The sequence below is a fragment of the Paramisgurnus dabryanus genome, chromosome 7 (assembly GCF_030506205.2).
Source record: "Paramisgurnus dabryanus chromosome 7, PD_genome_1.1, whole genome shotgun sequence".
Lineage (NCBI taxonomy): Eukaryota > Metazoa > Chordata > Actinopteri > Cypriniformes > Cobitidae > Paramisgurnus > Paramisgurnus dabryanus.
This window is the reverse complement of record NC_133343.1, coordinates 34,731,670-34,758,737: the sequence shown is the minus strand read 5'-3', so window position 1 is coordinate 34,758,737 and position 27,068 is coordinate 34,731,670. Positions and strand designations below refer to the sequence as shown.

Genomic DNA, 27,068 nt, shown 5'->3' with positions numbered 1-27,068 from the left:
AAAGTATGCAGACTTACAGTAAGTGCACGTTGTGAAAGATGCAGACCTGCAGTAAGTGCACATTGTGAAGTATGCTGACCTGCAGTAAGTGCACAGTGTGAAGTATGCAGAAATGCAGTAAATGCACAGTGTGAAGTATGCAGACCTGCAGTAAGTGCACAGTCTGAAGTATGCAGACCTGCAGTAAGTGCACAGTGTGAAGTATGCAGACCTGCAGTAAGTGCACAGTGTGAAGTATGCAGACCTGCAGTAAGTGCACAGTCTGAAGTATGCAGACCTGCAGTAAGTGCACAGTGTGAAGTATGCAGACCTGCAGTAAGTGCACAGTGTGAAGTATGCAGACTTACAGTAAGAGTGCATTATAAAGTATGCAAAACTGCAGTAAGTGCACAGTGTGAAGTATGCATACCTGCAGTAAGTGCACATTGTGAAGTATGCAGACCTGCAGTAAGTGCACAGTGTGAAGTTTGCAGAATTGCAGTAAGTGCACAATGTGAAGTATGCAGACTTACAGTAAAAGTGCATTATAAAGTATGCAGAATTGCAGTAAGTGCACAGTGTGAAGTATGCAGACTTACAGTAAGAGTGCATTATTAAATATGGAGAACTGCAGTAAGTGCACAGTGTGAAGTATACAAACTTACAGTAAAAGTGCATTATAACGTATGCAGAACTGCAGTAAGTGCACATTGTGAAGTATGCAAACCTGCAGTAAGTGCACAGTGCGAAGTATGCTGACCTGCAGTAAGTGCACAGTGTGAAGTATGCAGATCTGCAGTAAGTGCACAGTGTGAAGTATGCAGACTTACAGTAAGAGTGCATTATAAAGTATGCAAAACTGCAGTAAGTGCACATTGTGAAGCATGCAGACCTGCAGTAAGTGCACAGTGTGAAGTTTGCAGACCTGCAGTAAGTGCACAGTGTGAAGTATGCAGGTAAGTGCACAGTGTGAAGTATGCATACCTGCAGTAAGTGCACAGTGGGAAGTATGCAGACTTACAGTAAATGTGCATTATAAAGTATGCAGAACTGCAGTAAGTGCACATTGTGAAGTATGCAGACTTACAGTAAAAGTGCATTATAAAGTATGCAGAACTGCAGTAAGTGCACATTGTGAAGTATGCAGACATGCAGTAAGTGCACAGTGTGAAGTATGCAAACCTGCTGTAATTGCACAGTCTGAAGTATGCAGACCTGCAGTAAGTGCACAGTGTGACGTATGCTGACCTGCAGTAAGTGCACAGTGTGACGTATGCAGACCTGCAGTAAGTGCACAGTGTGAAGTATGCAGACCTGCAGTAAGTGCACAGTGCGAAGTATGCAGACCTGCAGTAAGTGCACAGTGTGAAGTATGCAGATCTGCAGTAAGTGCACAGTGTGAAGTATGCAGACTTACAGTAAGAGTGCATTATAAAGTATGCAAAACTGCAGTAAGTGCACATTGTGAAGCATGCAGACCTGCAGTAAGTGCACATTGTGAATTATGCAGATCTGCAATAAGTGCACAGTGTGAAGTATGCAGACTTACAGTAAGAGTGCATTATAAAGTATGCAAAACTGCAGTAAGTGCACAGTGTTAAATATGCTGACCTGCAGTAAGTGCACAGTGTGAAGCATGCAGACCTGCAGTAAGTGCACAGTGTGAAGTTTGCAGACCTGCAGTAAGTGCACAGTGTGAAGTATGCAGGTAAGTGCACAGTGTGAAGTATGCATACCTGCAGTAAGTGCACATTGTGAAGTATGCAGACTTACAGTAAAAGTGCATTATAAAGTATGCAGAACTGCAGTAAGTGCACATTGTGAAGTATGCAGACCTGCAGTAAGTGCACAGTGTGAAGTATGCAGACCTGCAGATGGGTGTGCAATGTGAAGTGCGCAAACCCGCAGTAGTGTGAATGTGGGGTATGCAGATCTGCAGTAGTATGCACTGTGGAGCGTGCAGACCTGCAGTAAGTGTGCTGTGTGAAGCGTGCAGCTTTGCAGTAAGTGTGCAGCCTGGAGTGTGCAGACCTGCAGTAATTGCACAGTGTAGAGTATGTAGACCTGCAGTAAGTGCACAGTGTGAAGTATGCTGACCTGCAGTAAGTGCACAGTGTGAAGTATGCAGACCTGCAGTAAGTGCACAGTGCGAAGTATGCAGGCCTGCAGTAAGTGCACAGTGCGAAGTATGCAGACCTGCAGTAAGTGCACAGTGTGAATTATGCAGATCTGCAATAAGTGCACAGTGTGAAGTATGCAGACTTACAGTAAGAGTGCATTATAAAGTATGCAAAACTGCAGTAAGTGCACAGTGTTAAATATGCTGACCTGCAGTAAGTGCACAGTGTGAAGCATGCAGACCTGCAGTAAGTGCACAGTGTGAAGTTTGCAGACCTGCAGTAAGTGCACAGTGTGAAGTATGCAGGTAAGTGCACAGTGTGAAGTATGCATACCTGCAGTAAGTGCACAGTGTGAAGTATGCAGACTTACAGTAAAAGTGCATTATAAAGTATGCAGAACTGCAGTAAGTGCACATTGTGAAGTATGCAGACCTGCAGTAAGTGCACAGTGTGAAGTATGCAGACCTGCAGATGGGAGTGCAATGTGAAGTGCGCAAACCCGCAGTAGTGTGAATGTGGGGTGTGCAGATCTGCAGTAGTATGCACTGTGGAGCGTGCAGACCTGCAGTAAGTGTGCTGTGTGAAGCGTGCAGCTTTGCAGTAAGTGTGCAGCCTGGAGTGTGCAGACCTGCAGTAAGTGCACAGTGTAGAGTATGTAGACCTGCAGTAAGTGCACAGTGTGAAGTATGCAGACCTGCAAAAAAATGCACAGTGTGAAGTATGCAAACCTGCAGTAAGCGCACAGTGTCAAGTATGCAGACCTGCAGTAAGTGCACATTGTGAAGTATGCAGACCTGCAGTAAGTGCACAGTGTGAAGTTTGCAGACCTGCAGTAAGTGCACAGTGTGAAGTATGCAGGTAAGTGCACAGTGTGAAGTATGCATACCTGCAGTAAGTGCACAGTGTGAAGTATGCAGACTTACAGTAAAAGTGCATTATAAAGTATGCAGAACTGCACATTGTGAAGTATGCAGACCTGCAGTAAGTGCACAGTGTGAAGTATGCAGACCTGCAGATGGGAGTGCAATGTGAAGTGCGCAAACCCGCAGTAGTGTGAATGTGGGGTGTGCAGATCTGCAGTAGTGTGCACTGTGGAGCGTGCAGACCTGCAGTAAGTGTGCTGTGTGAAGCGTGCAGCTTTGCAGTAAGTGTCCAGCCTGGAGTGTGCAGACCTGCAGTAAGTGCACAGTGTGAAGTATGCAGACTTACAGTAAGAGTGCATTATTAAGTATGGAAAAGTGTGAATGTGGGGTGTGCAGATCTGCAGTAGTATGCACTGTGTAGAGTATGCAGACCTGCAGGTGGGTATGCAGTGTGGAAACCAGCAGTAGTATGCACTGTGGGGCATGCAGACTTGCAGTAAGTGTGCTCTGTGAAGCGTGCAGAATTGCAGTAAGTGCACAGTGTGTAGTATGCGATTCTGCAGTAAGTGTGTATTGTGTAGACCTGCATCAGTGTGCAGGGTAAACTGCAGTAAATGTGCAATGTGTACCATGCAGACCTCCAGTACTGTAAGTGTACAGTGTGGAGAACGCAAACCTGCAAAAAAAACCTGCGCTGCATGGGGTGCCGAAATCAAAAGTGGGCAAAAGGTGGCCATTTTTAGAATCCAAAATATGAGGTATGAGAGCTTTGTTCGGTTTCAGAGTTTTCAAGTGCAGTGTATGTTGTTTTATATCTTATGTGAAAACCTTAAATTAAATTGAAGCCCCCATGCTTTGTCCATTGCAACTCGCCCTCTTCATGCATTTATTCGCATGATGGTATGTGTCAATCTGAAATCAATGCTCGTTGTTATGCTGTTGTTGAAAGCAGTGCCTAAGAGCAGTGCCAGCTCCCATCACTGTTAGAGCCCAGATCAGGCCATTCCTGCTGTTACGGCAGACATTCCCAGACTCCACCGGACGACCTGCCCATGCACCTTAAGTGAAGCGTATTGATCACAGCTATTGCAAGCCTGCTAAAATTTTGCACAGATGTCCAGAGAAAGAAAAAGGTCTTGGATCGTACACAGATCCATGAAGTATCAGTTTAATTCTCTTTGTTAGGCCCGAAGCACTGTCTCTGTAGCTACAGCTACAAACTCATCAAATGTTAGTGTATACTATAAAACCCAGTTTTCAAGCAGACTATCCCATCTCGTTGAATTGCCCACCCGAGTTTGTTATAGATTTTTACAAGCGCCGCGGTTCAAAGATACACAAGCACATCGAATTTGTCAAAGCAATCATTTTCTATAAGCTGTTGGAACAAACTCCACCATTGAATATTCAATTTGCATTCGCTCAAACTTTCGAAATTAACTTTGGCCCGCAGCGCGCACGGGCTGTGAGATAATCACACAAAAGGCGTTCAGCCCTTCACCCGGCAGCCCTTGCATCGGTAAATCTCTGTTTTCTTTTCCGAGCCCTCAATCGGCCTGCCGCTCGACAGACCCTTTTGTGTGCATGTTAAAGGCTCTTTATTGATCGGAGGCAAAATGTTTTTAATGTTGTTGATGAGATTTTCAGATTGGCCGGCTAATGGGAAAATGGAGGCCTCTTTTTCAATCAATTTTTAACTCGAGTCTTAAATTGAAAATCTTTAGCAATGCAATTAAGGCTGTTTTGAAAGGTACACTAAAACTTTCAAAATGTTTTCATACTTTTATCAGGTTCTCAGTATAGTGCTTTAAATAATGCGTAGAAACCATTTTTAGGAAATGTTCCTCCCTGTTTAAAGGTCACTTTAAAGGAGACTTATATTTACGAGATGTAATATAAGTCTCAGGTGTGCCCAGAATGTGTCTCTGAAGTTTCAGCTCAAATTACCCCACAGATAATTAATTATAGCATGTCCAAAATGCCCCTATTTGTTTTAATATCTGTACCTTTAAATGCAAATGAGCTACAGCTCCTCACTTCCTTACAGACAGACAGTGAGCACCTTCAGTTCCAATACATATGATTAATATCATCTGAGAAAATAGTATTTAGTAGAGAGGGTGCAACTCGCTGAGGGTGGAAACTATGGTCATGCAGGACTTTTTGTGGGCGAGGCTTTATCAATGTGACCTCACATTGATAAGAAAATCAAAACGGCATGTCAAATGAGACTGCCTTGGTTTAATGGGGATTCAAAAACAAGGAGTGGGTGGATTTTTTTCATCGTAGGGTGGTTGTGTTCACACATTGCCAACACACATTATGTCCAAACACCTGGTAAAAGTGGATTTTGCGTAATAGGTGCCCTTTAACTCTTTCCCTGGCATCGAGGGAAAGAGAAAATATTTGCCTAAAAAACATGTTCCTGATTAATTTTTATGTTATTTAGCAATTATGCCATTATCCACTAGATGGCACACTTACTTAATTTATGGCAAAAACTGTAGCCAAAACGTTATTTACTAATTTTAAACTCTGTGCATGTTTTGAAAATCGTTATAATCTGATCTCTAAATTCCTTTAAAAAAATGCAATTATTTCAGATTTTTGCAAAAAAAAAATTTTTTAAAGAAAAATACCTATATTTAAGAGTTTATAAGCAGAGAAAAACTATAGATAGGATGAAATGTTTTTCCCCCCGTTTTGTTTATTTATTGTTTGTTTGTAAGCAAAGGGTCTGTTCTTGCATATTTGTATGTTTATATATTTTTAGAAGAACATTTTCCTGGAAGGCATTTTGTGAAAAACTTTTACAAAAAAAGCTGGCGGGCAACTTTTCAAAAAATGGAATGAGTTAAGATCTGCAATTAAACATTAATACTTTATACACTATGGCTATGTCCAAAACCGTTCCCTATCTTCTATAAAGTGCACTATGGTGTCCGCCATTTTGTAGTGGTGCCCGAAACCTAAGTGAACAATTTAATTTCCTACATTTGTTCACTACTTTTTACCCACAATGCACTCTGACTTTGAAGGTCCGATGTACACTCACTTACTTACTTTTTCCCATGATTCAAGGGGATACAGGTAACTGGAATCAGCTAAAGGATACTGACAGTAAACACCACAAATTTACATTTATACACTTTAGTTAGTTCTTGTTGTTTTCTACTTTACAAAAATAAACGAATTAAAAATAAATGTGATACCTTTAATTTAAAATACAATACATATTTTTATAAAATATAATAAATAAACATAACAGTAAATAAATATGAAAAGCAGTTGCTTTGTTCTCTTTATTATCAACTAATATAATAAACATGACAAAGGTGACAATCTATAGGTGTAAGGGTTTAAGACGAATTTCTGCGAAAGCTCACTCATTTTCGATCACTTCTTCACCATATAGTGGACTCAAATGTCATTCTTTACATAGGGAATATTGAAGGAGTGAACGGTTTCAGACATAGCACATGGGTCTTCAACGTTCTTCTTGGAGGGCACCTGTCCTCCATATTTTAGTTTCAACCCTACTCCAACAAACCAGCTTCTAATTTTTAGGTAGCCCTGAACAACTTGATTAGCAGGTTCAGATGTGTTTGATTGAAATCTGCAAGACGGGTGCCTTCCAGGAACAGGGTTGGAGACCCATGTTATAAACTTTATACAAAAGTGAAACAATCTACAGAATATCTATAGTACTGTATGATGCTATGACCTGTGATAATTCAAACTGCATGCATTTGCACAAATAAAATTGCATTCACTGCAGCAGAGTATGCATTCAAGCTTTGATGTATCCAGCGCTGGCGAGGGAAGGTTGAAACAGCTGGTTGATTTTAATAGACTCTGTGTCCTTGTTGTTTTTCCTCAGTGCACGTCAAAGCAGGAACCTGTGAGGTCATCGCGGCCCACCGCTGCTGCAACAAGAATAAAATTGAGGAACGTTCCCAAACTGTCAAGTGTTCTTGCTTCCCCGGGCAGGTCGCTGGGACGACAAGAGCAGCTCCCTCCTGTGTGGATGGTAAGACTGTGTGTTTTTTGTACTGCATTTGGTGAATGGTTTATGTTTTTGTGTATATATAAATATGTTTGTTTGTGTTACATTTACATTTAAGCATTTAGCAACAGGTTTTATCCTGGGGCTTTCACACTGGCAGTTCACACAGGGGCTTTCGGTGCATGGCACTGCCCCTAAAACAATCGCGAACATTCATTCAGGTTGCAGCGGTATTTGAAAGTTAAAAGTGAAGGCAGCTTTCCTGCAAGTGGGCATGGTCTCAGCACAGACAGCGGACACGCCCCCAGCATTTGTCCTAGTTTTTGTTGGGATTTTCTTAAATCATTTAAATTTGTCTTGGTGGTCAATAACACATTTTTCTCTGGCACGACAAACTGAGAACACATTAAATATCGGACTTTACACGGACTTGGTGAACTAGAGCTTGATAGAATTGAGTGAATGTGAAACCAGACCAACGCTGCGGGGGTGCCGGGAACATTCGCACTTGGGCTCGGACCACAGCAAATGAGCCCAGTGTAAAAATGCCCTTAAAATAGTAAGGAAAGATATAAGATGTTTCATCTTAAACTGTAATAATATGTGCAATACATTTTAAATAATAATAGCTTATAAATGTTTTTTTTAAAAACTTAAACAATAATATTACCATATTTGTCAAATAAGACCTTTGGACTCATACCATGTTTTGTTTAAGCACATAAACTATGATAGGCCATTAAAAACATCGGAAAAGCCTTTTTTTTAATATCATCCCCCATTTTTTTGTAAATAACACAAACAATGCCAACTCTGTTTTTTGTATTATATTTTGTCTTTTTTAAAGTGGACATATCATGAAAATCTTACTTTTTCCATGTTTAAGTGCTATAATTGGGTCCCCAGTGTTTCTATAAACTTAGAAAATGTGAAAAAGATCAACCCAGTAACTTAGTTTTTGGTCAACTTTGCAAGCATGTTATAAAATAGGTCATTTAAATTTGGCTCCTCTTGTGATGTCAGAAGGGGATAATACCACCCCTAAATCTGCACTATCCAACCACAGCACTGCCATTTAGTGCAGAGATCAGCTCATTTGCATTTTAAAAGACACACCCAAAACAGCACAATTTTGCACACACCTACAAAGTGGCAATTTAGACATGTTATAATAAATTATCTATATGGTATTTTGAGCTTAAACTTCACGTAGGCACTCTGGGGACACCAAAGATTTATTTGACATCTTAATAAAGTCTTGTGAAATGTCCCCTTTAAAAGAATGAATGCTGAATCAAAAGCTATCTTCCCATATTTCCATGCGTCTGGTCTGTCAATTCAGAGTCAGGGGTCTGTTTGAATGTGACATCGTCATCCTGCTGTTCGCTGAAGTGCAGCGTGGGCCGCTTGTCTAATAACATGTCAACAGCTTTCCTCACTAGACGGGTCAATCGATCCTGATCTTCTTTTCTGCCCTCTAATGCATCTGACAGGCCCTCATAACCCCTTACTGAGAGTCAAGAAAACAGCAAAACCCCACCAGATCTGAAGCTGAATGTAATTTTAACTCACATTTTTCTGCGTTTATGCTTGTGTCTGTGTGTAAAAATGTATAAAAAGTCAAAAGACACCAGTGGCGGCTTGTGACTTTTTTTCAGAGGAGGCACTAATAGGGAAACTCGTCAAAACACCATCATGTGTGGGTGTGGATCGTCATGTCAAAATATGCAGTCCATGCGTCATGTGAACCTAGTGCATTGTGCATCATGTCAAAATATGTGCCTGCTACAGACGCTTCAAGGGTTTGTGATAAAATATATATATAGCTAGATAATCGCTAAATCTTATGTGTAATCACAGTTTAGTGTTAAGGAAGACGTGAGCATCTCTTCAATCATAAACCCTTTCGACGCATATGCAGCAGGCACGTATTATGATATGAAACACGCGATGCACATAGGTTCCCATGACGCACCGAACACATTTTGACATGATGAGCCACACATATGACACCCCAAACACATATTTTTTTTCAGAGGAATCTCCGACCCCACTAAAAGAAACTGCATTGAAATGAATGACGTAAGCCTTTTGTCTATACAGTTTACAAGATTGGCTGGACATCATGGATGGCATTTTTATGCATATGTGACCCAGTACCCATACGGCAAAAAAATATATTTTAAAATACATTTTTAAATATATTTCTAAAAATACAAAAAATGGCCGAAAATATTTTGCTAAAATATAATTTTGAATATGTTTACAAAAATATATATTTATTTATATATTTTATGTTATATATTATTTATATGTATATATTTATATATAATTTTGGCCATTTTTTGTATTTCTTGAAATATATTTTGAAAAGTAAATACATTTTAAAGCTTTGAAATATTTCAATATTTTATTTAAATCCAAGGAATTTATACACGGCGCATTGGAAGAAAGACGTAACATAACAGTTTTAAAAAGGTTCAAATTAAATATTTTTTACTTAAAAATATACTTTATAAAATTAACTTGTATTAAGCACATATTTAGTCAAAAAAAATTTGCTTGCCCTTTAAATACATTTTGATATATGAATGTTAAAACTAAATATATTTCCAAATTCAAAAATATATTCAAGTGAGCAATCCATTCGTAAAAAAATATTTAGCATATATTTAAAATATATTTTTGGCCAGAGAAATTAATTTATTTATTTATTGTCGTATGGGTCTGTAAAATTCAATCTAAAATGAGATTTAGATAATTGAAGTTTAATTTCACATTGATTTCAATCTTTGTCATGACCTAACTCAGACAATATTAAAGATATTAAGGTTATATTTTTACCAAATGTTTTTTTATATTATGTATGACCTTATGTAGATAACCTTTTTTGTCCGTATTTGAGTAATAAGCACTTGTAGGTCAATAGGCGTGGACTAAAAACAGCAAAATGTCTAGTTTGATTTGATGGCATCTTTAAAGGTTTATAACTCCATCCGTCTTTCTCCTTGGCCTGAATAAAAAATCGAGGCCTAAAGCTTGACTACATCTAACTTCTGCCCAACCTCTATCATCTTGACATAAAGGTAGACCGTTCTCCCTAAAGATATACTGTACGGTACAGCGAGCTCACAATGGATTGATTGATTCAAACTGTCGGCATGGAATCAAACATCCTTCTGCCGCATCAGAGATTTTGGGAAAGAGAGATGGAAAGACATACTGTAGGTTTATTTCTTTTGACAGTGGATGAGATTTAGACCTTCTAAGGTTTCTTCTGCTCTCAATCTTTACTTCCTCATCCTTCAACATATCGGATGGGTGGCGATTCAGGATTCCTCAGAGTCAGTGGTGTATTAAGATCTCTCTCTTTCTCTATCTCCTCTCTCTCTCTTGCTTTCTTTCTCTCAATACAGCTTCTATAGTAGCACAGAAATGGTGGTGTCAGATGCAGCCTTGTATGGAGGGCGAGGAGTGTAAAGTTCTGCCCGATCTGAAGGGCTGGAGCTGCAGCACGGGAAACAAAGTCAAGACAACCAAGGTGAGAGAAGACATGAATTCAATTTCATTTCATTAACTCAATTATAGGGCGCTTTCACAGTACACACTATAAAAACCGCGAGGGTATTTTTTTTTTTAAACAACTCAACATAGGTTCAATAACAACCCAGCGTGCTGGGTTAATTCCTCTTTGAACCAACGCTAGGTTGAAAATAACCCAGCATTATATTGTTCAGATAAACCTCCACAAAATGTATTTAAAGATTGGATAGTTCCTAATAAGTCATAGAAATAGAAATATTTATAGCAGTCAGGCTATACAACTCAGATATAAGGATTTAAAGGGCCTAACCTAATATGAATAGGTGCCATAATTCCCTTATGACAACATAAATTATAGACTGGGGCTACATCTGAGGGCTAAAAATACTGCCTTAAAACATTCAAAAGACTTGAGGTTTCAGATCAGTTTTATGCCAAGCAGTGTTTAAATGGGTCATGTGACGTTGCTAAAAAAAATTCTGTATTTGGTGTAATGCAGCTTATTTTTCACATACACTGTAAAAATAATTTGTGGCATAGTAAATTTAACTAAATAAAATGAGTAAATTCTATAAAAAAAAAAAAAAAAAATATATATATATATATATATATATATATATATATATATATATATATATATATATATATTGTTTTTATAGAAATAACATCTGTAAAATCAACTGTATCATGTAAAATTTGTAACAAGGAAATTAAATTAATAATTTTGGGTTGAAACTACTAAATTATTTTAGTTAATATAACTAAGTAGGCAGTGGACAAAAAAAATAATATGCTGGATTTACTTAAAACAGAGTTTCCAAGGCTCCTTGAAATCCTTGAAAGTTTGTGAATCTGGGGGAAAAATTCAAGGCCCTGGGAAGTTTTTGAAAATATACATACATAGATACAGGTCATTGAAGGTGCTTGAATCTATTTTATGCAAGAAGTTTTCTGGAAAAATCCATATTATTCCCTGTGTAGTGTAGGATAATATTATAAAAATTCTAGACTTTTTAAGCACACGTGCCAAAGTATTCGCTTTAAATGCTTATATCTTTTGTGTGCGAATGTTGATTCATATCAAAATGCTTTTTTGCATAGTTGATTTTGACACATGAAAACGTCTCGGGTTACATATGCAACTGTTGTTCCCTGAGAAGGGAACGAGACGCTGCGTCTCCCTTGCCATACTTCCTGCTATCCCACGTCACCCTGTCTTTGTCGTTAAGCCTCACCATTGGTTGAATTTGATATAAACATTCAGACGCACTTACCCTTGGAGGCGTAATTTAAAATTAACTAAGGTATGGGAACCCTGTAAAAATATAATGCATCATTTTTGCATTCACTTTTTTGAGTAAATTTTACACAGAATTTTAAGCAATTGCTTAAATTGCTTAAAATTTCATGTAAAAAGCAAAAAAAATTATGCACTATATATATATTTTTTTTATTAATCCAGAGTATTATTTTTTTCAGTCTACCGTACATTATTGTTGCACCTCTATGCCCCGCCTTTCTGAAACGATTCAATTTTTACAAAGCTCTGATTGGCCAGCTATCCAGGGCATTGTGACTGGCCGAATACCTCGAGCGTGTGACGGAAATGATACGCCCCTTACCATATTTGGAACATCAGCTCCCAATGCACAGCATCTCCACGACATGGCTAAGGGAATCATAAAATATATGCCTTCTGTCTTTGTGTATACATTTGGGCGGTGTTATGCAAATAGTGACAATGCCACACAGTGACATAGATATGTGGGGGCGTGTTTGAATGAGGTGGTTTAGGAAGGCGTGGATAAAAAAATGGTCAACAGTAAAAAATGAGCACACATCATCTGATTCATAATGTGTATGGCACAAGATTTTTTTTAGTTCCTGACTGCTTCCGTTCTTGTGCCCTAGTTTACAGCCTTCATAAACTGTCAGGTTTTCAGCTTATTAGGTGTACAGTCTTGCATCTGACATCACCTTTAAATAAAACACAACCTGGGACCCCCGTACAACTTTTGTTGCAAGAAAAAAAGGCCAGGCAAAAGCAACACAACCCGACATCACATTTACGAAAGTCAACGCAGGGCACCGATGCGCTTCGCAGGTTAATTCGAGTTATTGTTTTGATGTTTGCCGCCACGTGTTCGCGAACGCCTCTGTATGTTTCCTTGACACACTGGGCTTGTAGCCATCCATCAGACTGAGTTTGACTCACCAAATGCTTGCGCTTCAGTCGGGTTTCTCCATTATTCATGGGGCGCGAGGGCCTGTGTGAGGCAGACCTTTTTTACTTTAGCCTTGTTAATAATTCATGGAGCGGCACTCACGTCAACAGCAGGCAGACCTCGGAGGTGTCGAGAGCTTCTTTTAAACCCCCGGCTTGATTTTGGAGCCCTCCGGGTCATCGGACGTACACACAGGCGTGCAAACATCTGCAAGCTGGTGATCCCAAAAAGTGCTGAGGCACGATAGGATTGATGTACAGTGCTAATCGATGATGACATCGATGTCTTTAAAAAACTGATTCATGGGTAATTTTTACAGGGGTTCTTGATGTAAAATGTATGCACAAAATCTTTACTAGAATTCATCTTTTACAGAAGTGATATAGGCTACTAATAAATAAAAATGTATGCAAACTTTTACATTTTTAAGTTAAGTTTTAATTTCAATTTATGTAAGTCCAATACTAATACTTTTTCTGTTTTGCATTTTTCTATTGAATTTTATGCATTTCTATATAAATAATCATCATAATTTGACGAAAAGAAGTTTTAGGATACATATTATACTGTATATGATTGGCTCTAATGGCAGCTGACATTAACTTCATGTTTTGGTGATCCCAGCTATGGAAGGTTTTTTTGGTCTTTTTTAAATTAATTAATTAAATTATAAAATAATAAATTAAATTATAAAATAATTAATTAAATTATAAAATAAAAAATAAAATCGCAAAATATGTCCCAAATTTGAAAATGAAATGCTAAAATAAAAACTAAAACATTATATTAAATTATTTCATTTTCATTTTTAACGTGATGACGCATCATTCCGGCCAAATTGAAAAATTAAATTAAATTGATGATTTGACATTTCATTTTCAATATAATCTTGAGTCAAGACAGACAATATTAAAATAAAAAGGCAAGCTTGAAAAGGAATCTGTAAATAATTTTTTTTAAAGGCTTTTTATTCATGCCCAAGCAATAATAGGGACAAAATTAAAATGTAAAGTTCATTTTTTATTCTATGTTCTGTTTTTCTTTTTCATTTTCATTTTCATTTTCGTGTTCACTTTTATTTTCAACTTGTATGCAAATTCAATTTTAATCAGTGGGTGGGGTTTACTTGCTAAAAAAAAATGGGATTGGCTGAAGTGTTGCCAACTCAGCGACTGTGTTGCTTCCCAACTTAGCGACCTTATTGCTACATCTAGCGACTTTTAGACCCATTTAGACAAACTTAGCGACTGTTTGGATGAATCTTAGCTTCACATCTGTACATATAGGCTACTGTGTCGCTTGTACCGGCCCACGAGTGCTTGGTGGCGCTGTCACGGTGAAATGTGCGTCTGGCGTCTACCCTCTGTGCATTTTCTGAGCAGTGAACAATTTAGACGGTACGAACTGACGCGTGGATGAGATTCGCATGCATTGTTTACATTTCAAACACTAAGAGTGTCTGGTCCGCTGTTATGTATGTGTGTATTTTCACACATCTGATCCAGTGAGGCGTCAGTTTAACGAGCTGAAGACATACACCGACCAGTCACTTACTTTTATATGAACATTATCTGTTTATTCAGCCTATGTGTTGTCTTTACAAGTATCGTATCAGGACTTGCGTCCTCTGTGAAATGCAAGTCTTTCAGGGTCTACCCTGTACACTGCACTGGACACAACACACAGTTCTGACCATAGCTGAAGCAAGCACATAAGGGCTGTGACGATAACGCGTTACCGCATCACCGCAGTAGCCGTTTCACATGGTACGCGGCAACCGCGAGTGTTTAGTTCTTTTTCAATAGGAGACGTGCGGAAAGCGGCAAAACGGGGGCGGTTACAGAGGGGAAGCGGAGTTGGTCCACACGCCTTGCTCGTGCACCCAAAATCCTATTCCTTCTCCGGACATGGTACTTCATGACAGGCGCCGTTGAAGATAAACATATTTGCACTAAATGCTGCACAAAACGCTTCCAATACAAGAGAAAAGCTGAAGCCGCTCGGCGATTTTACCGCTTTTTGTGCAGCATTTAGTGCAAATATGTTTATCTTCAAAGGCGCCTGTCATGAAGTACCATGTCCGGAGAAGGAACAGAATTTTGGGTGCACGGGCAAGGCGTGTGGACCAACTCCGCTTCACCTCTGTAACCGCCCACGTTTTGCCGCTTTCCGCACGTCTCCCATTGAAAAAAAACTAAACACTCGCGGTTGCCGCGTACCGTGTGAAACGACCTTGAAACGGCCATACGTGAGATGCCAGCTGCGGTGATGTCACGGCCGCAACCTTCTTAAACATATAGCGTGTCATGCACAGGTGCTCTGATTTCTTGAACGGTACCGACTCACTCCCTGGTTTTAAACCCCTGCGCGAATAACATCATCTCTGCAAGGAAATGTCAGTGCAATGCAAGTTCATGTGCAAGGAGTCCGAGCCACGCGCATTATTTCTCGTTCAAGGAGAAGCAGGCACTGTGTGTTGGTGATGATAATAATAGCATAATAATAATTTGAAACTATAATGGGCAAACATGACAACTATCGTTATGAAGGCAGGTGAGCGCTTACCGACAGCGCGACTCGTTATTTGGTTGAATGCTGTGTTTATATGGAGCTGCTGTAAGTGAATTTCTCCAGCTCGGGATAAAAAAAGTCTTATCTTCTTGATGATGTAAATGGACAGCTGAAATTGAAACCATTGATTGGAGTATCCATAAGTTTTGCGCAGTTATTTACGGAATAATGCAATAGGCTATTTCGTTTTGTATCCACTTTGAAAAAATCGAATTAAACATACTAATCATAATAACATTAAAAACTATTTATTTTCGATATCTTTTGAGTTTAATATCAATTATGGAACCGTTTTTGTCATTGTTTTTAACCCATTTTTTGTACAATAAATTATTCAGCGTTTCAACAAGTTTGGAGAAGTGCGTTTCTATCCACGGACAGTTAACCGAAAAACAATGTCTAAAGAAATAGGAATCAGGTTTTGCACAACTCACCAGAAACAATCTTAAACTGCATATTCTTTCTACAGCTTTTCAGGTTGTTATTCTATGAAATGTATTGTATAAAATGGGCTATAAACGGTGACATAAAAGTTCTATAATCAATAGTATATTCAAAAGATATAAAAAACAAAAGTTAACATAAAGAAATACATATTATTTCATGCTGTTATTGCTAATATAATTTGTCGTTTTAATAATATATAAGATTACTGCTTTCCTGGGGTGGGTTGTTGTGCTGTAACCGCGTGATTTTGTTGCTTCTTCACCGCGGTAAAACAAAATCCTGTACGGTCACAGCCCTACTCACAAATCAGCGTAACACATGAGGATGAAGGGTTTAAATTGGGCCGAAGCTGAGCCCCGTCACAAAGGCTGAAGGTCTGTTCTGTACCAGTGTGCCCGCTGCAAAAGTAAGTGACGTGTCTGTGTATGTCCATTCTCATGAAATGCATACAAATAACACGCAGTGTGATTATCGTGCTATACATAAGCCAAATTCCAATTTTGCGAGCATATGATACGCCAATACTTTCCGGAATTTGGCATATGTATTGCACGATAATCACACTGTGCTATGTGTATGCATTTGATGAGAATGACTGACGCCTCACCGGATCAAATGTGTGAAAATACGCACATATATAACAGTGGACCAGCCCCTTTTTATTGTTTGTTCCTCCTTTGACATGTAAACAATGTTCACGAATCTCATCCACGCGTCAGCTCGTACAGTCTAATATGTTGCTGCTCAGCTCCATGTATAGAGACGCCAGACGCACATTTCACCGAGACAGCGCCACCCAGCACTCGTGGGCCGGTACATGCGACACAGTAGCTTCTCTGTACAGATGTGAAGCTAGGATTAATCCAAACAGTCGCTAAGTTTGTCTAAATGGGTCTAAAAGTCGCTAGATGTAGCAATAAAGTCGCTAAGTTGGCAAAACAGTCGCTGACTTGGCAACACTGCTTCACATATCTATGCTGCTTCAGCCAATCCCCTTTTTATGAGCAAGTAAACCCCACCCACTGATTAACATTGAATTTGCATACAAGTTGAAAACGAAAATGAAAACGAAAATGAAAAAGAAAACCAATAAATAAAAGAGAACATAAAATTAAAACTGAACTTTATTTTAATTTTGTCCCTATTATTGCTTGGGCATGAATAAAAAGCCCTTAAAAAAATATATTTACAGATTCCTTTTCAAGCTTGCCTTTTTATTTTAATATTGTCAGTCTTGACTCAAGATTATATTGAAAATGAAATGTGAAATCATCAATTTAATTTAATTTTTCAATTTGGCCGGAATGATGCTTCATCACGTTAAAAATGAAAATTAAATAATTTAATATAATGTTTAAATTTTTATTTTAGCATTTCATTTTCAAATTTGGGACATATTTTGCGATTTTATTTTTTATTTTATAATTTAATTAATTATTTTATAATTTAATTTATTATTTTATAATTTAATTAATTAATTTAAAAAAGTCCAAAAATACCTTCCATACCCAGCATGATTGAAGAATATATAACAAAAATTATATATATATATATATATATATATATATATATATATATATATATATATATATATATATATATATATATATATATATATATATATTAAAGTGCATGTTTGTTTATTAGTGCAGGCAAGGAAGTCTGACCTTTTGTAAGGAGTAACAAATGAAAGATATTCTGGTTTAATATGCACAGACAGAAATGTCTAGTGAGCATGTCTGGTTACTACAGAAACAGAAATTTTTAGGTCATTCCTAAGTGGATTTCCCTAAAGGTGTAACACTGTGGTGATGTGGAGCACCACAACCAGCTTGATGCTGCGTGCACAATGAAAGCGATTTTACCGCTGTGTGTCGCTTGTCTCTTTCTGAATAAATGAATGCGGCTTTGCCGAACGGACCCGAGATGACCCAAACTATCTTGCGTGTGTGTGTCGAGTCCTTTTCCAACCCCTCCTAATTTTCCCCTCCATCATGTGGCTAGCGGTAGAGTAATTTTCGTTAAAACACACCTGTCAATCAATTTTTAATGGACATTTTAGCGGTTACCTTGGTGTCATCATCAGATAACAAAGTAAAATTTAGCAACGGGCCAAATTGGTTGCGATGCCACAGGGGATCTTTGTGTTTGACTGGTGCATGTGGAGCTGCAGACTGCTCACATGTCGGTGCCGTTTACATTCGTGTCCAGTGGGGTAAAAAAAAAAATTGGCAATAGGTCGGGTCGGATTTGGGTCTAAATTTCTCAGGTTTGTCTCGGGTCGTTTTTTCTTGAAAAAAAATTATTTATGCACGTCAAGTTCGGGTAAAAAGTGGTTACATTTCTTTGGACCGGAGAAGACCTCTTGTTCATGGTGCATTAATAAATGTTAACAGTTATGCTTGATTTTATAAATGTATTAGTAAATGCCGAAACTAATATGAGCTTACATCAATAAATGCTTTAGAATTATTGCTTATTTTTAGTTCATGTTAGCTAATGCATTAACTTTTTGTTAACAAATACAACCTTATTGCAAAGTGTTACCAGTATTGTTTATTGTTATTCTGCATACACACCAAATGCGAAGCGTTGTGTTCCTCGCTCTAGATCACTCACGAGATTTAACTTTGTGCCATGCAAATTTTTCGCATTTGGTTTGCATATTTTCAATTTGCACGGAAGACGCATTTGAGGCGAGTATTGCGTGTTCGCGGCAATCGCGCCAACCAATTTGCGCCATTCGCATCGCCCCATGCCTATTCGCGTCTATTCGCATCTTTGAATTTACTTTGTATGTAATGTGCCTGCGCAAATTGTTAAATCCGCTTCTGGTGTGTATGCCACATTAGTTAATGTAAGCTAAAGCAAAAAACAACATGATCTCATGGAAAGTCGTGTTATATTCACGCAAAATTGTATCAATTTATTTATGTTCATGGCACAAAATTCTGCTTTTTTTACATGCCTTGAGCACGTAAGTCTTTTTCTATAAATAGTTTTCGTGTCCGTGGCACCACTTTCTTTTTCGTGTCATTTTGTGTATTGTTTTCTTTATTTCCCCTCTATTTTTAAATCATTGTTGCTTGGGGTTAGATTTGGGGTTTGGGTTAGGATGTACTTTTATGTATTGGTTTCTACATGTTTTTCTGCCGCTTTCAAAACTATTCTCGCCTGGAGTTGGGGTTAGGGTGTCTTAAAATGTAACAGAAAGTGATTCTAACCCCAACCACAATGGTGACAAAATATGAAAAAAATATGAAAAAAACGATACATAAAATGAAACGAAAAAGACATTCGTGCTCAAGGTATGTAAAAAAGGTGAATTTCATGCCATGGAAACGAATAAAGTGAGACAATTTTGCGTGACTATACTTTCCGTGAGATCAGTCTGCAAATGCAAAAAAAAACTATGTATGGACGGTTTCAGCAGTAACAACATAAACAAACAGGCTTTGTTGGACAAACTTAACTTTCTGTAAAATTCCATAAAGAATTAATAACATCAGAGTCCTTTAAAAGTAGTTTATTTTTGATAACAAGTCAAATAAATAACAAGTAGATTAACTTAGTTTAAATCATAGCTATAGCATATCAAAAACTACATTGAGCTAATGTTACTGTGTAAAATTGTATGCAATGTTAACTATGGATTGGTTGCCAAATCTCCCTTCACATAGCTCCCTTAACATGATCACCATCTCCTCTCATCTTTAGGAAATCAAAGTTATTTTCAACGCGGTATTTGTTTCATAGTTTTAGTTTAGCAACTAACCAGAAAATTAAACAAACAGAGACCTGAAGTTAAGTTTCATCCAAACGCTTAACGGAGACAACGCGTGTGCATGTGATGAAACCGTCTTTCCAAAATACAAAAAATCCCAGACTTTGCACTCCATCATACATGGTGTACACCTCTCTATATTATGTTTCACATTTGCTCAGGTCTAAACTTGCCCGTCCTAAAATTTCTATCAAATTGCCAAGTCTAGTCATGGCCACGCACTACATTTCTGAACCAAATAGAGGAAAGGTGTCCAGAACAGATTCAAAATCCTCTGTGTGTCCTCTGGCTGCCTGCCGGCAATGACCTGGAGGTGTAGATTAGACTGCGCTCCCCTTAGCTGCCTGCCAGTTTGGTCTCATTCGCGGCCACGGAGACCTGCCCTATCCCGGCCTCTGATCCCGGAGCCATGCTTTTTGTGTTAGAGAGCTGGAGCAGGACCAGACTTGCATGCTAAACCCTTCGGATCCAGAGGAACTAACAGTTTTGTTCCCCCAGCGTGCTGCCGGTCTATTTCCGGCTCGTGACCGCTGAGTTCATACTGTTGGTGTGGTTAATGACACTTGTAGGTGACAGTACATCATGCATGTGTCAATCCCCGCACCAACACCTTTTGCCTTAGAGGAAACTTCAAATTTTTCTATTTTTATATTGCTGGAGCTTGAAAAGTATACGAGATAATTAGTTAGCACTCTGTGGTGGTTGCCATTGCGTTTTGCTGACTTACATTGTGGTATTGCGGTCGACACAGCACTTTAAACATTTCTAACATCCTGAAAGCTGGGTGGGTCGTGGGTGGTATGAGTCTAAATATTATGCCATGTTAATGCTACAGTACACTCTCAAAAATGTGTACCCTTTCAAAAATTACACCTTTGTATACCTAAAGATTGCACACTGGTACATAAGAGACATACTGCATTGGTACCACAAAGGTACATATCTGAATATAAATGGTACATATAAGGATCATTTTAAAGGGTACTGACAGCCTTTATTTATCTTTATTTCTAACTGTGTACAATATGTACCGTATCTTATTAGAGTTATTTATACTGGGAATTCAATGGATAAAATGATGTATATTAATATTATATGACCATACTGCCTAGTTTTGTATTAGGCCTATTCATAGATTTTAATACTTTGCAAATGCAGGCAAATTTATCTTATTTATATCTCTTTCCATTAATGCACAAACCAAATAACAGGAGATTCATAACAGATTTATGAATCATAAATCTGGCATTAGTGCAAAACATCACATTATGTAACACTTGTGTTAAAAGACTCAAAACAATAAAAGTTAATATTATATAACGGATATTTCTAATTCTAGTCTCATTTAAAGTGGATTTTATTCAGGACGTGTATCAGTTGAATTCAGTGTCAGTGCAAAAGAGCATTTTTGCCTACCGATATTTTAAAGGGATAGTTCACCCAATAAGTAAAATTCTGTCATCATTTACTCACCTTCAAGTCATTACAGACCTGTATACATTTCTTTGTTCTGCTGACAGAGCAAAGTTTGTAAAAAATATTTTTGGGTACCATTGACTTCCATAGTATTTGTTTTTCCTACTGTTTATTTTTTGCTTGATTACAAATTTCCTTTCATTTGTGTTTAGCAGAATCTTATACAGGTCTTTAACAACTTGAATGTGAGTAAATAATGACATAATGTTGATCACTTCAAAGGGATAGTCCACTTAAAAATCAAAATTTTCTCATCATTTTCTCACCTTTACGTTGTTACAGACCTGTATAAATGTATTTGTTCTGATGAACATGAAGGAAGATATTGTAAAGAATGTTTGTAACCAAACCGATCATGATGATCCCCATTCACTTCCATAGTACTTATAATAATATGGAGGTGAATGGGGCTCACAAACATTCCTCAAAATATCTTCCTTCGTGTTTATCAGAACAAAGAAATTTATACAGGTTTGTAACAACATGAGAGTGAGTAAATGATGACATAATTTTTATTTTTGGGTGAACTATCCCTTTAATAGATATGGAGAATAATAATATAGTAAATAATTAATTTTCTTTTTCAGGTCACACGATAGTTTGGGATCAATATGCATTTGGGATTAGCAGTGATTTTTGGATCAAAGAAATGGATATGAAGACACATTGACTTCAGTGTACTTCACAACTATTTGAACTTGGACGTTGGCTGATGAATACTAATATTCCTCGGAATGGACCATTTGAAAACACGGAAAAACTTTTCTCTTTCCCTTCTATTTTTGGTCTGCCGAACTCCCGTTTTTGTTTTATATGACATTGTTGGACAAGATTATCATACATTATGTAAAGTAAATATTTCATAAGATCATCAAGACACCGTTCTACAACTTCACAGCAATGGATTACATTTCTCCGACGCAAATGTGGACTTAAAAGGTTCACTTACTACTTGAATCATGTGTGTTTCAGGAGCACCGCTATTCAGTTCCCTGTCTTTTACCAGTATTTTCTTCTATGGGCAGATCTTTTGATCAGCGTGGGTGTTTGATTTTTGGATATGCTTTTGGGACACTCGGCCCTATTTCGAAATGGACTTGTGCAGGCGAGAGGCGAGTATAAAAATAAGAATTACAGTTATTAATAATGGATGAAAAGCCGAAGTGGTCTAGTGGACCGGTGAAAATGAAGATAGCAAAAAGATTTATTGTTTGTTTTTAAAAGCTTTGGTGGCCGCTATTGAGTAACAGTGTCAGTATTATCTCCAATAAAAGTATCTCTATGGGAAATCTCGTCCAGTCGTAACTTTGGAGAATGGGTACCTCTCTATCATACAAAAGAAAATGCTTTTTATGGCAGGTAAAGGGGCAACACACCATTCATATCTCCATCTTAACTGTAAAAAAGTTATAATAACGATAATAGTCTAAATAAGCTACAGGTTTTTATTAAAGGGATAGTTCACCCCAAAATGAAAAAGATTCTGTCATCATTTATTCCCCATCATGTTGGTCTAAACCTGTATGAGTTTCTTTCTTCTGTTGAACACAAAGATGTTTTGATAAATGATGGTAAGCACACAGCTGACCCATTGACTTCCATAGTTGGAAAAAAATACTATGGAAGTTAATGGGCAAAAATAGGAGTGTGCAAGAATGATTCATTCATTTTTAGTGGCATCTAGCAGTGAGACTGTGAATTGCATCCAACGGCTCAGTCCAAAGGTCACCCGTCCTTTTCTAAACGCATAGTAAAGCTATGGTAGCCGTCACAGGACAAACACATCATCATCTGAGACAACTTATAGAGCAATTTGTCCGTTTAGGGCTACTGTAGAAACATAACGCTACTTCCATGTAAGGTGATGAGCGGTGTATGTTGATAAAAACGACTCATTTTAAGGTAATAAAAACAATACCGTTCATTATGTAAGGTCTTTATACACCACTGATAATATAGTTATGCATATTATATTGCATTTCTGTAAAAAGATCATCCTAAATTTTACACCTTTAGAGATTTATCCAAACATCTGAAATAATACAGTTTAAGTTCTTGCACCTACACTGTACACTCACCTAAAGGATTATTAGGAACACCATACTAATACTGTGTTTGACACCCTTTCGCCTTCAGAACTGCCTTAATTCTACATGGCATTGATTCAACAAAGTGCTGAAAGCATTCTTTAGAAATGTTGGCTCATATTAATAGAATAGCATCTTGCAGTTGATGGAGATTTGTGGGATGCACATCCAGGACACGAAGCTCCCATTCCAACACATCACAAAGATGCTCTGTTGGGTTGAGATCTGGTGACTGTGGGGGCCATTTTAGTACAGTGAACTCATTGTCATGTTCAAGAAACCAATTTGAAATGATTTAAGCTTTGTGACATGGTGCATTATCCTGCTGGAAGTAGCCATCAGAGGATGGGTACATGGTGGTCATAAAGGGATGAATATGGTCAGAAACAATGCTCAGGTAAACCGTGGCATTAAAACAATCCCCAATTGGCACTAAGGGGCCTAAAGTGTGCCAAGAAAACATCCCCCACACCATTACACCACCACCACCAGCCTTCACAGTGGTAACAAGTCATGATGAATCCATGTGCTCATTCTGTTTACGCCAAATTCTGACTCTACCATCTGAATGTCTCAACAGAAATTGAGACTCATCAGACCAGGCAACATTTTTCTAGTCTTCAACTGTCCAATTTTGGTGAGCTTGTGCAAATTCTAGACTCTTTTTCCTATTTGTAGTGGAGATGAGTGGTACCCGTTGGGGTCTTCTGCTGTTGTAGTCCATCCGCCTCAAGGTTTTGCGTGTTGTGGCTTCACATATGCTTTGCTGCATACCGGTTGTAACAAGTGGTTATTTCAGTCAAAGTTGCTCTTCTATCAGCTTGAATCAGTCGGCCGAATCTCCTCTGACCTCTAACATCAACAATTAATTTTTGCCAACAGGACTGCCGCATACTGAATTTTTTTTCCCTTTTCACATCATTCTTTGTAAACCCTAGAAATGGTTGTGCGTGAAAATCCCAGTAACTGAGCAGATTGTGAAATACTCAGACAACCATGCCACGCTCAAAATTACTTAAATTCCCTTTATTTCCCAATTTTAACATTCAGATTGGAGTTCAGGAGATTGTCTTGACAAGGACCACACCCCTAAATGCATTAAAGCAACTGCCATGTGATTGGTTGATTAGATAATTGCATTAATGAGAAATTGAACAGGTGTTCCTAATAATCCTTTAGGTGAGTGTATGTTCAAACAATACAAACAAACAGTCACCGTACTGTACGTCTACTGCAAAAGATTCAAATCATCACATCTATCAAAATATTTTCCATTGATTTTGAAATAAAGCCTTATTTTTATACACGTTTCTGCACAGACGCCGCATTATTAGCATGCAGTCTGTGAGACAGATTGTGCTTATGCAGCTGTCACTGAATGCTTCAGACTGACTCGGACAGGGCAAGGCTAATGTTATTAACATGATAGTATTTGCCTGGCTAATCTAGTATTAACAACATCAACAGCAGAACAAGCGGAGACTGAGGTTAGTCAAGATGTCATTTACTTTGAAGTTGTCAAGTCGCACAAAGACCAGCTATGAACATGTCAATAAAATAATGGAGCATTAATAACTACGAGCTAATGCATTAATGCGTTTACTGAATCAAAGAGAATGAGCATGCATTCATCTAAAATGTCGGGTGGGAGATAAAAGCATTGAGGATTGTGTGTGTGTGTAAATCAAAAAGTTATAGATACGGTTAAGATTTCATACTGTAGAGCAGGGGTGTCAAACATCTGTCCCGCCCGCCGAACGCGGCCCACAAAGGTATCCAATCAGGTCCGCATGATGATTTATTATTAAATACTCATTTTAAAGAACACCTATTTCATTGATAAAAAATTAACGTGTGTATTTGGTATAATACAACGTGTTTGCATGGTTTATGGTTAAAAAACACATTATTTTCCACATACTGTACATTTTTGTACAGTATGCATACAGCATACATATAATGTACATTCTTAAAAGTAAAGGTACTAAATAGAGGTTCTTAACAACAATGCCAAAGAAGAAACAATCTACCTTTGCAGGAAAATTTTTAATATGAAAGAAATAAGTTTTTAATATGAAAGAATTTTGCAAGCATAATTAAAAGATTATATTAAACCCAACTGTGAAGCGTGATGAGCTGTCTCAAGCTGGGAACAATAGCAGATGCAGGACAGAGATGATACCTCGCAGAGGAACCAGGATTAAGCCGGCATTGCCATGCTGGGACTCTCCACCATTAATCCATCCGGGCCAAGGGCAGACACATCAGCCCCCAAAATTCACAGGGCCTTCCAGAAGATCCAGAATGAGCCCCTATGAATCATCACACCCGGGATCCTTATCTTCATGCGATGCTTGCTCAGGCCACTATAGAGGACTCTGCGAGGGGGGATTTAGCGTGCAGGTGTATCTGCTTAAAGACACAGGTGAGAATCTGTTTATTTCCTCAAGCCAAGGTCACCTCATACCTATCACTGTTTCATCTTTTCTACCCATATCTGAATGATAATGAGGTTTATAAAGAATATAGTAAACTTTGGAGGAACCCCATAGCATGTTTTCCCAGAGTTCAATTGCAACACCATAGCAGACGACTCTGGGCCGGAGCCGCTGACTTCGGTGCGGATCTTGGAGTCGTCTGCTGTCTCATGAAAAACAAATGAATCAAACCTACAGTGAATGCACTGTAAAGTCGCTTTGGATAAAAGCATCTGCTAAATGCATAAATTATGTTTAAATGTGTGTGCAACAAGTCAGGAGATGGAGAGAAAATGGCAATATTGCATTTGAATTAATTTTCAGTGTCTGCTGGCCCATTAGGTTCTGAGAATTTGAAGTAATTGAGACATGGATTTGCATAATAATGATCATAAACCTCAATGAGGTCAATGGATGTTGTGGAAAGGGTTGTGATGTAGATCAAGACGTGGACACTTGCTGCATTTTCTCCGCGACCTCTCAGTGGCACCATATGAGACGAGAGGGAAGAATCTTAAGACGGAAGGGTAGAAATTTATGTAAATGATTATTACCATATTCCATGTTTATAAAGTAGCATCTAGAGCTTCCCATCAATTCCAAGATCCCGGGAAAAGATTGCGTTGATGTGTGTTGTGTGTTTAAATGGTGTGCGATGTGTATCCATGCCTCTTAATTAAACTTGATAACCAGATATAATAGTTGATAAAAAAGATATATTATTGAGAGTTATTATATGTTTTTTCATTATTATATTTATACTATTTACTCACTTTTATTTACAACTAATTGTTATTATCTACTTGATCCAAATAAGCTTCTCTTTTTAAAAAATAATTGAGAATTATTTTCTTTTCAGTTTCAGTTATTATTCAGTTTATATTGTTTACTCACCTTAGTTTTTTTAATTGTTATTTTTACATTATTATTTGCTTGAACCAGATAGATAGCTTTTCTTAATAGTAAATAATTGAGAGTTATTATTATTATAGTAATGTTTTATATTAGTAAATTGATATTATTTACTCACTTGATAGTTAATGTTTTATTGCTATATCTATTTACTTTAACCAGATAGCATATATAGAAAAAAGTGTCAGCTAAATGAAAAATGAATAAGTTAGAAAACTTTTCCTTTAAATAATAATTATAATACATTTTCCTGTAAATAAATATGTGATAATTGTTTATAGTTATAATATTATTTAATCAAATAAGAGTTTTTTTAATATCATATTTAGTTTAATATTCATACTTAGTTTTAGTCATTGTCTAACCTTTGTTTCATTCCAAATCCCTATGTTGTTGTTTTTTATTACTTACTTATTTTATTTTAATTATTATTTTATTATTCACTCACCTTGCATCATTCAAAACTTTTATGCACTGTAAAAATTCAGCATTTTTTTTTCAAATCAACATATTTTTATGTTACGTTAACTTAACATATTAAGTTAAACTATTTCAACTTGTTTTTATAAGTTATGTTA

General features: G+C 37.6%; 1 protein-coding gene across 1 annotated transcript in view; it reads left to right on the top strand.

Annotated features, from left to right (window-relative positions):
- The window catches only part of tafa3a (TAFA chemokine like family member 3a), a 126,698-nt gene extending 104,276 nt beyond the window's left edge, over nt 1-22,422 (top strand). Inside the window, exons 3-5 of the mRNA XM_065279409.2 lie at nt 6,843-6,992; nt 10,385-10,509; nt 21,602-22,422. Of these exons, the coding sequence (XP_065135481.1) occupies nt 6,843-6,992; nt 10,385-10,509; nt 21,602-21,613 (287 nt within the window). The 3' untranslated portion in view covers nt 21,614-22,422. The remainder of the gene's footprint in view (nt 1-6,842; nt 6,993-10,384; nt 10,510-21,601) is intronic.
- The last annotated feature ends 4,646 nt before the right edge of the window (nt 22,423-27,068 follow it).